This window comes from Grampus griseus (genome assembly GCF_964374135.1).
Source record: "Grampus griseus genome assembly, chromosome: 3".
In the NCBI taxonomy this organism is placed as follows: Eukaryota; Metazoa; Chordata; class Mammalia; order Artiodactyla; family Delphinidae; genus Grampus; species Grampus griseus.
This window is the reverse complement of record NC_139019.1, coordinates 111,040,585-111,051,503: the sequence shown is the minus strand read 5'-3', so window position 1 is coordinate 111,051,503 and position 10,919 is coordinate 111,040,585. Positions and strand designations below refer to the sequence as shown.

The 10,919-nt window shown below is 49.1% G+C and overlaps 1 protein-coding gene across 1 annotated transcript in view; it reads right to left on the bottom strand.

The window, feature by feature from the left end:
• Positions 1 to 6,308: 6,308 nt before the first annotated feature.
• The window catches only part of TCF7 (transcription factor 7), a gene marked incomplete at both ends in the record, with an annotated part of 31,048 nt that continues 26,437 nt past the window's right edge, over positions 6,309 to 10,919 (bottom strand). Inside the window, 7 exon segments of the mRNA XM_082651579.1 lie at positions 6,309 to 6,392; positions 6,394 to 6,607; positions 7,989 to 8,061; positions 9,249 to 9,297; positions 9,819 to 9,926; positions 10,038 to 10,200; positions 10,627 to 10,746. Of these exon segments, the coding sequence (XP_082507705.1) occupies positions 6,309 to 6,392; positions 6,394 to 6,607; positions 7,989 to 8,061; positions 9,249 to 9,297; positions 9,819 to 9,926; positions 10,038 to 10,200; positions 10,627 to 10,746 (811 nt within the window).

Here is a 10,919-nt window from a genome sequence, read left to right as displayed (position 1 = left end):
TCCCTAACATTGTCACGGATTAAGGATGTGTGCTCTCAGTTTCTAATAATTCTTAACCTCTTTCGAGGTGCTGTTATATTTTATTAGCTCACCTTCATAAATCTACTTTTAATATACAAAGTAGGTATTGCTTTACAGTTTTTATATTTTTCCAAAGATTCACAGGCATCCCTTTAGGTTACAGATCCCTGAAGTGGCATTATAGCTGTGATTTATTCTACAACTGTTTGAACACATCAGCTGCTGGAATTGATCAAGCAAGATCTGTATTGTAATTTGGTAGACTGCTAGGACTGCAGCTCTGTAACATGGTGCCATGGTAATTCTGAGCTTAGTCTGGAACTAGCTGGAGAAGGAGGAGAGTAGCAGTGAGTCACTATAGGCACATGACTCAGGGCAGGCAGATACTCCAAACCACGTGATTTTTTTTTTTTTTTTTTTTTTCTGGCTGCGTTGGGTCTTTGTTGCATTGTGCGGGCTTTCTCTGGTTGCAGCTTGCAGGGGCTACTCCTTGTTGTGGTGCGTGGGCTTCTCCTTGTGGTGGCTTCTCTTGTTGCGGAGCATGGGCTCTAGGCACGCGGGCTTCAGTAGTTGTGGCGCGCGGGCTCAGTAGTTGTGGTGCATGGGCTTAGTTGCTCCATGGCATGTGGGATCTTCCCGGACCAGGGATTGAACCCGTTTCCTCTGCACTGGCAGGCAGATTCTTATCCACTGTGCCACCGGGGAAGTCCTGCCCGGGCTCTTAATACGGCAGTTTGAACAGGGAGACAAAGTGGTTTCACCAGGGAAAGAGAGCAGCAGACCCTTTGATCTGAGCACAGCCTTTACCTTATCCACATCCATCAGAATCTCATCTTTCAAAGCTTAACTTTTGGTTGCCACCAATTCCATTTGAAGATGTTTCTGATTATTTTTATAAAGCTCAGTATACATTGAAATGGGAAGGTACCAAATAAATGTTCTCCTATGAGTTGCTTGTGCTTTAAAAAGGTGATAATCTTCAATTGTCTGGATTTGTATGAAAACCAGGAGGGAATAAGGGAGAAGATTGCAAGTAAAGGGTAAGCACATGAAATGGTTAAATCCCTGAAGTGTAGCTCCTGGCTTCTTTGTAGGAAGTATAAGACATGGTTGCCTTCTTAGGAGATTTTGGTGTAGCTTAGGAGGCAGAGATAAATACTGCTGGGAGGAAATGAATAATAAAAATGTTCTGAGACAGAACATTAGTGAGCGAATTGGGGCTGCAGAGCTGGAAGGGTCTAGGAAAGGTTCCATGAAGAACTTGGTTTCAAAGGTCAAGTTGGATTTGGTTGGGGTGGAGGGATGCCAAGGTGAGGGAGAAAGCAGTGTGCTCAGTCTGGAACTAGTAGCAGAAGTTGGGTGTCATTAGGCCTGCTAGAGAATATAGTCTGGAAAGAGATATTAAAGCTGGATTGGTGAAAGAATTTTGGTGACATTGTAGGAAGAGTATTCATCAGACTCATGTTAGGCAGTGCAGTTCTTGAGTGAACCAGAATGTTTTTATTATTATTAAAGTATTCTGAATATTGAGGAGTTTACAACTAGAGTCTTGATGCCTTCTTCTTGGTTACTATTGTTAAAAGTCACTACCTTCAAAAAACAGAATGAGTAAGAACTGTATGTGTACACAAGATGAAGAACGATGTAAGTTTATAACATGTCCCTTAGCCCAAGATTTAGCCATTTGAACACCTAAGCAGGTAGGCTGAATGCTACCCTTCCTGTTGAGTTGTCAGTGGATATCAGCATTGTTGGTGGCATAACGGTGTTGGTGAAGGGGCTCTTGTTTGAGCAATTTCCAGTGTGGGACTTCTTTTGAGTGACAGTTTAACTTATGGATAACATACTTGCTTCCTTGCAGTATTTTGCACTGTTGGCTATATCTGGTCTGTGTGCCAATACTGAGAGGCATTTTGTAGGAGGAATATAGTTGCTCACAACAATACCTGCTTTCATGTCTCTAGTTCTCATGACCTTCTGACACTGCTGAACTTGACATGTTCAGGAGTCATTTGCTCAACTTATTAACCTGCCATATGCCGGCCTCTTCTTCCACTCTGAGGATCAGCCTGTTGCATAAAAGTACTCTCACCTTCAGAACCTTCCACCTGTATATGTTGCAAATTGGTATTTTTCCTTTGAGTGCTGAATGTGCCATTTCACATCCTCTAACTTTTACCTGCTTCAGATGCTTTGCAGATATTTCTGTCGTAGGAGGCTTATAGGAAGGGTGGGGATACAGAAGAAACTCAGATATATATATATTCAAGGGGTGTGTGTGTGTGTGTGTGTGTGTGTGTGTGTGTGTGTGTGTGTGTGTGTGTGTGTGTGTGTGTGTGTGTGTGTGTGTGTGTGTGTCTGTCTGTCTGTCTGTCTGTCTAGAACCTAATTTCTACTCCTCCATTCCCCGCCCCGCCATTGACTGCACATGCCTGAAAGAACAAGACTTCAGATAAAGGAATGTGAGAACACCTGAATAAAAAAGGAACATCTGGTCCAGAGCCCCGGGTGAACTTTAAAGAAGTGTCAGCCTGAACTAGTAACTATCTCCCTTATAATTCATAGCTGCTGAAATATCCCTTACTTTAGGTTGCTAGTGACCTAACTCATGGGGACTGCTAGGGATAGGATAGTTCCTACCCCTACCCTAGGACAGAATTATGCCCTTTCCAGTTAACTCTTTGTCCAGTCCCATAACTGTTCTTAACAACTTCAAAATGTCTCTTGATCTAAGGTGGGCTTTTATTCGAGGGAATTGACTATGGGAATATCCCCATCTATATTCTCTGTTGTAAAACTCCCTGCTGTACTCCCTGAGTACATTCAGTTATAGCTCCTCTCAGACCCCCACTGCCCAGTGTGGACAAGCAGACCAGTACAGACTTTGGGAGCCTGAGTTAAAAAGAAGCCCATGGTGATTTGAGATCTGAAACAGAAGGTGATCGCAGTAGTTGGGATTGGGGGAGTTGACACAACCTAGGAACCAGGTTCTGCTTTGGTTGCCAGCTCTGTTTCAAGGACCCTTGGTGAACTCTTAAACTCTCAAGAGACCTGAGAAACAGGCATGCTAAAGCAGCTTTTCTAACCTCATAGAAAAGCCAACTCAGCTTTAATATAATGAATTAGTTTTTGGTCTCAAATCTTATAGGCCTGGCAAGTCTGTGTTACCCTTGTTCCTTCAACGCTGTTTTTTTTTCCCCCCCGTAGAAATGCATGCAGGAACTGATTCCTTTCTTATTCTTTGGAACAATGTAAAGAACCATTCTGCTTCACTGCACATGTGGCCTTCCTAGCCAGGCTTATGGTACACTGAATAGAGCTGGGCAGCTTCTGGGCCATCCAGAATGTAGTTACAGTTCAGAAGAGAGTCTAGCCACAGAGCTTCCTGTAAAGGGGGAAACACCCTCAAATTGGGAGACCTGGGAATGCGCTGCTAGCTTGTTGGGCTGAGCCCTCACCATGTCTTCTGACTTGAGGGCAGGGGGAGCAGCCGTAACAGGGGAGGGATCAAGATCTGTATTTCAAGCAAATCTGCCAGTTGTCTAGGAATGTGTAAGGGAGGTTGGGATGTCTTGTCTTATGTCTCAGAAAACAGCATGTTTTTGGCTGGAAATGAGGTGGGACTGCTGTGGTATTTGAAGTTGAATTTGGGGCTACACTCTCAAGTCACCCCATGCCCTCACAGGAATGTGCTGGTATGATCTAGGAAGATTTGAGTTTCCTCTTTGAAGTCAGTTTCTTTTAAAAGGCTGGTTTGATTTTAACAAAGTTGCCAAAGCCCCCCTCTTTACCCTCACATACACAAAGAGTGCATTGTTCATGTACCCCCTGTGCTGTAAATAAGACACCAGATCAGATGCACCAACCCAGTCTTGCATAAGCCTTGGTTAAAATGTTTTTTGAAACAACTAGGCCAGTAGCCAGAGCGGAATTCTTTAAATGGGACAGATGTCAAGAGAATGGCTGGTCTCCTCTAGCACCCTTGCAGAAAAAGGCAAGTCTAGGATTACAACTTTCAGTGGCCTACTTTAAATAGACACTACTCTGGAAGATGACTTTCTTTATATTTTTAAACATAAAATCCAAAAAACTAACTCTGTTAAGTGAAAATTACAATACATTATGGTGACCCAGCAGCTGGCTGTTGTAATACTTCTTGCCCACCATTTGTACCTAATGGTTGACTGACCTTTTGAGGTGGCTTTGTGACACCTTTTATATTCGTGATGGGTCTCAAGAAGTTTATACTTAAACATGATGGAAACTGCTGTGGAAAAAGATTGTAGATTTATCAGTCTTCAGTTTTGTATAAGAATATGACTACCTCAAGAAATATTTCATGTACCTTACAGTCTTTGGGAGGAAAGGGTGCTCTTAAAATACCCATCTTTTGGATTTTATGATGATACCAGGTTATAAAAGATTCCTGTGTGTTCGTTTTCCTCAAAATAGGCTATGTACTTCTGTCTTTTCTCTCTGCCTTCAGAGGAAAATGGAGCCCAGTGATGATACGTGCCTATTTCTGGTTGGGTTTTCCTAGGGGCTGTGGCGGCAGTTTCCAGTCCATTCTCATATGAGCAGTGGGGTAGGTTGGCCTGTGCCTGCATCAGGGGTGAGCTCAGAGGACTGGGGGGTTAAGATCAAGGCTTGCAATGGGAACGTATACCTAGCATGAGCCCCGCTCTCTGGGTTGGAGCAGGGCCCAAGCCCCTTAAGGAGAGATGACAAGTCAATCCCTGGCTTGTGTAGGTTCAACGTCTTGAGAACATGTGTACCATAATAGAGAATAAACTTTGTGGCTGTGGAAAAGAAAAGGAAAGAGTGTTATACTCTGTCACTGAAACAGCTTATTCCTCAGAGTCAAGCTTTGAAAAAGAAACCCAGTAAAAAGTATCTTTATTCTCATATCAGAAAAGATTTTCTGTAATATGCATTAACAATACAAAAATATTTTGAATACTACAATGGTCCTTTTTTCTCTCAAGACTTCTTGCAACACTACACCAGAACATACGATCTTTGGATTCTGAGAAGCCAGTGGCTAAAGTAGGAACTAAAGGCTTTTGTTGAGGGTGTGTGTGGGTACGGGGGTATAGCCCTTTCTCTTTGGACTCAGGCTATGTACAGTGAAGAGGAGGCAAAAAACCCAACTAAGTTAAATTAAAGATTTGTTTTTTAAGGCTCAGGGTTGAAGCTTGGCTCAGAAATGGGTTAAAGTAGGCTGTGGTGCAAACCCGATGTCCACCACTAGAGGTTTTCTGGGCTCCTTGCTTTGGTTGTAATAGTCTTTCTTCCTGCAGCCCCATAGGGAAACTGAAGCTGGCCTACTTTCACGCTGGAAGATAGACACTGGTTGTCCTGAGGTTTGGCTTGCCCTCTTACAACTGTCTGAGAGCTGGCTAGAATGGTGTGGATAGGCTGGAACTGGATCTGTGAAAAAGGCTCTCAAGAGCAGGTAGGGATGCACACTGGATTTTGAGCCATGACTTACTTGAACTGTTGACTGCAGCCACTAGTGACTGAGGCATTTGGTATCAGGGCTTCTTAGGTGGTTGAGTTCCTTAGGAAACATTTCTGAGTAATTTGAACTAGAGCCACATACCCTCACCACCCACACTTGCCTTTAAGGTGGTGTCAGGTTATTCCTGTTGGCCAGGGTGATAGGCCTAAATTTAACCTATTCCATTCACTCCTCTTCTTGTAAGCTCCAAAGAACGTGGCAAGAAGCTTCCTTTGGTCCAGCTTACAGATAGCAGCTGGTTTTCTGTAAACAGGGCTTCTCCAGGCCCTTAAGAGAGAAACACTGTTGTCTTAAGCTTTGTGGTTGTGACCATGCTTACATATTGTTTGGTAAACCAGCTTGTTCTTGGTCCATGAAGTATCTTGTATGGGGAGGGTGTGGCAGTGGTGGGGTTGGGTGGGGGAAGTAGGGAAAGCAGTTGGGCTCAGTCCAGTCCATCTATGACCTATAGCAGAAAAGCAAGGGAGGCAGGGGGGGGGCATCTGGCTAGCAAGACAGATGGTAAAAAGAATAGATCCAGTCTGCCATAGGCATGAGGGGATGCCCTTAATCAAATGACACAACGCAGATCTAATTCCCACCACTTGGAGCAGTTTGAATTGATGGCCCCATGTTCAGGCAGAAGATGTGCAGCCTCTGAAATCTCCAGGGCCTGGACTCTGAGAGGGAGCCAACAGGGCCCCTGGCCGGTTTCCACGTGCTTTGGGGCTCTGTCGTCTCCTCTCAGAGGGTGGGCCCCTGGAGGAAGCCATGTGTCCTGTGCATGCTAGGCTGCCTGTCTCTGAGATTCCTGTTGCTGTACCTGTGTACTCTGCAGGTTGCTGTGAGGAGCCTGAGGGGGCCCAGGGGTCTGGGAGGCTGAGAGTGGCCGAGAGACCTGGTGATGTAGGCGCCGGTTCCGCAGGGCTAGCAAGCAGTTCTGTGGGGAAGCGGGGCAGCAGGAGGTACGAGGGTGAGTCCTGGGGAGCTGGGGACCCGGGGCAGCCTAGAGCACTGTCATCGGAAGGAACGGGGCTGGGGCAGCGGCCTTCTCCGGGTAAGTACCGAATGCATTTCTTTTTCCTCCTAGGAATAGTGAAGAGAGTTATCTGTAAACAGAGGGTGAATTCATAGTCATACTCCACAACCAAAAAATGCTGTCCTTGCATAGGCCTAGCTCCCCATGACTTAGGTGATATGTCTGTGCCTTCATGCTTAGCGCTACAACTGCTGAGCCTGGCCCAGACCTAGGGACAGGTGCAGCTCCCAGCAGAACCACAAGGTGGCACAGGGACCTTTTGTAGCTTGGCCTGTGGGCTGCCTGCTATCTTCCAGGGCAGCTATCTCCTAGTCCAGGCTGTTGAGGCTCTGCTTCACATTTGGGGGGCTCAGATCTGATTAAGGAAGCGGCGGGGGGTGGGGTGGGGGGGCTGCAATGGGCTTGTGGCTTCTAGGGCTGAGCAATCCAAATGCTCAGAGCTAGGCTAGGGGCAGAGAAGGGAAAGAACTGGACAGTGACTTGTCTACCATCTTATTCTCTGGACAACACTTTGTTTCTGAGTAGTGTGGAATGGATGGAATAGGGCCTCCTCTGAGAACAGGGTTGCCTCCCATCATGTGTACACACACACACATACTTATTTCCCCCAAATTCCTCTTTGCCCTTGGACAGGGAGTATGGTGGGCACTCATAGGGGCTGGACAAGTATTCCCTAGAGTCAGTGAACTTACTGCCTGGAGCAGCCTGAGCCTTGGCTCTAGCAGGCCTGGCCTGAACCTCAACTAGGCAACTTTAGCCATTTGGTAGGTATACTTTCTTTTCCCATACACAAATATTTCTCTGTTGTATGGTGAAACATATAGGTTTAATGCCACAGGGTCTGAGTATGGCTACCAGGGGTACCTCTGTTCATCTCCCTACCTCTCTGAGCCCGCTGGTCTCAGCAGGTACGTGATATAAGTCACATGGCCACTGGGCATTTAGGTTATTCAGGTTTTTCTCTACTACAGTCACTTCGTTATTCTTAGGGCTCGGTATGGTACAGCAGGGATCCCAACTGGAAGAAGTGAGGGAGCTGGTGGACCATGATGACTTTGAGGCCTGGGAACAGGGGCTCAGGCCATTTAAATGCTGTGTGTGTGATTTGTCTGCTGAGGACCTGCTAGGCCTGATAAGCACCAGACCAACATTACCAGGGAACCCTGGGCACCAGGTACCAGAAATACCTTCTAAGTCTGCCTTTCCTTTCCTCCTAGAGCATTGTCTCTCCTCCTTCCTCTTAGACCCAAGTAGTCTTCCCCACGAGCTGTTGTGTTCACTCCCATTCTTAGGAGGCATGGGCTCCCCAGTCTGCGGGTATGTTGGGGGCTAGGGGCCAGAGGAGGGCAGCAGGCCCAGCAGAACATGTGCAGAGAGTAAGGGAAGCAGCTTGAAGCAAAGGGAGGACAGTGGTGGGGACAAACCCACCTGCACGGACCACACCAATCCGTCTGCTGGTTGAGGCCAAAGCGAGCACGGCATTTCTTAGGCGAGCCAGGGTCTGCTCACAGCCATGCCAGAGGGGCAGAGCAGGGCAGAGGGCGAGCAGGCAGGCAGCAGGGCAGAGCAGGGCCCAGAAAGAAGAGGTAACATCAGTGTTAGCCAGTCACAGATACCCCACAGTCCCTACAGGCAAGGGCTTCTCCACGGCACAGCCAGCCCTAGTGGGAGCCCCAGGGCCCAAAGCCAAGGTATCAGGAAAGGGTGGCACCCAGCTGGCAGTGTAGAGGCAGTGGGAAGAACGGCGGGGGGTGGGGAGGGAGGGGACCCTATCAGACTGGCTCCTCTCTGTGGCTTGTGGGGCCCCTTGCAGCAAGGGAGCTCAGAGAAGAACCTGGGGGGCCCGTGGGGATCAAGCCTCTTCTGCCTTAGGGCCCCACCCCCACCCCGCCAACTCCCTGCCCATTTTATCCAGTTTTTCTTCATCTTTGCCAGTGTGCAATCTGCCTGACCCATATCCCCTGCGGCTGTAGCTTAAGCCTATGCTAATACTTTTCCAGAAGGAAAGTAAAGCCCATTCTTCAACCTTAGAAAAAGGACTGAGGACTCTCCCGTGCCCCAGTCCTAGCTTCCAGCTTCCCTGTGTGGGGCAGCACAGCTGAGAAAGTCACTCGTGGATGCGGAGTGTGAAGTATCAGAGTTGGGACAGGAATTCACCCAGAGGAAGACTTGAGGCAGGGTGCGGCCTCCCGAGTCCTCTATACAGAGCACTTTGCGCCTCCGTGAGAACTGGGGGTGGGGCGATAGAGAAATTGCTAGGCACCAGCCAACAGGCTGTGTGACTGCTGGGCTCAAGCATGGGGCCTGGCTCAGCCTTCACCCAGACAGCCTGCTGCTCACCTCCGCAGAGCTAACCAGGATGCAGTATTTGGGTTTAGTCTTGAATCAAACAGTTCCTCACTAGCTTCTCTGGCAGAGGCTGGCCACTAGCAGGGCTTGCAAGGGTGTGTGTGTGGCGGGTCACAAAGCACTGCTCTAAGAATTGGCTTCTGCAGGTCTTCCCTGGGACTTAGTGTAGCTGTTCCTCCTGTGGGGGGTTGACTTGTGAGATGCAGGCCTTGTTTCCAGAGGGCCCCGGCCCTAAAGGTTCATGGCTCAGTACTCTGCCCCTCTCTTGGGCCAGAGCAGGGCCACTCGTGAGCTGGGGACCCGAGAGGAGCCTCCACTACTGCTGAGGGAAGGCCTCACCTGTGTTGGATTCTTGGTGCTTTTCCCGTGACCGCCTCTTCTTCTTCCCCTGCAGGGAGCAAAGTGGAGGATGCTCAGAGGATGCTGGGAGGTGGACACTGTAACCCCAGTGAGCGAGTGGTTGGGACACCTGCAGCCTGCTGCCTAGTCTGGCTGCCGCTGGGATTCCAGGTCCACAGTTCCCTCTGACTTGGGGGCCCTGGTGTTTCTTGATTGCACTTTTTGCTAGGTTACCACGGAGCAGTTGGGGCCTCCTCCCTTTCCCACACTGGTCTCCTTTCTGAATGCAGGAGGTGACTTCCGGGCCCCTTCCTCCGCTTGTGCTGATGTAGCCCAGTCAGGTACTGGACAACAGCCCTGTGTGGAAGTACATCCTGGGGAGAATGAGCCTGCCTTTAGGGGCAGCTCCCCTCATCTGATCCTCTTCTGAGCTAGCCATGGGAGGCCTTGGACCCTCTATTCTACCACCTCCCCTCCTCCTCTGTGCCTTCAGGACAGTAGTCCCAACTTCCCTGGTGAGACTGTGGCCTGGCATCTTGAAGGTTCCCCTACTGCGTGTTGGCCACTCACGTAGTTGTCCCGCGCCGACCAGCCTGGGTAGAGCTGCATGTGCAGCTGCCTCTCCTTGCGGGCCAGCTCATAATACTTGGCTTGCTCTTCCCGGGACAGTGCGTGCCACTGCAGAGGGGAAGGGGAGCAGATGGAGGTGCATCAGGGAGTCAGCAGGCTGCACTGGGGTGAAGGTAGTCAGGGCCCACCCCTACCAGCCCACCTGCCCCGTGGCCTCACCCTACGGCCCAGGATCTGGTTGATGGCAGCGCTCTCCTTGAGTGTGCATTCTGCAATGACCTTTGCTCTCATCTCCTTCATGTACAGCATGAAGGCATTGAGAGGCTTCTTGATGGTTGGCTTCTTGGCTTCCTTCTCTGCCTTGGATTCTGCCTGCGTCTTCCTGAAGGACACATGAACAGATCACTCAGGGGCCTCCACGGTGTCCTGATGCTACCACTCTCCTCTAGTGTGTCCAGTGTATGTGTAAGTGCCTGGATACTAGGGTTTTTTAAATGGGATCTTTTTTTTAGCTGCCCCAAAGTAGGTGAGCAGAGCTAAGTAACTTATAGTTCCTTATAGGAATTTTGCAGCTAAGTAAGGAGAACCCCTCCCCTCTTGGCTCAAACTAAATCCACCCACTCCCTTCCTGCTTCTGAGGATCAAAAAACTGGTCAGTGGCAATTGCCAAAGGACGGCTTGGCCAGAGGCCTCCTGGCAGTCCCTGGAGCTTCCAGGCAGCAGGCTTGGGCCTGGGGGGAGGAATGTGTATCTTGAGGTCTGCTTACCTGTCCCACCCCCAGTCCCCATTGAGTGTCTTTTCACTCACAGGCTGCGGTCATAGGGCTGCAGCTCCTGCTTCCCTGAAGGGGGCACAATGGCTGGGTGGGGGATGGCTGCGGGGTGACCAGGTACACCGGAACCTAGCATCAGGGGTGGATGGGTGAACCTAAAGGCAGAAGAAGAGTTAACAATGAGCCAGGTATGTACGGGCCAGATCTCTGGACACAGAGAGGCCCCTGCACAATACAAGAGGGTGAACAGATACCCACCTCCACTGACCTGCATACAAGTACACAGAAATACATACAAATACCTGCTCCCAACACACTGCACAGACAC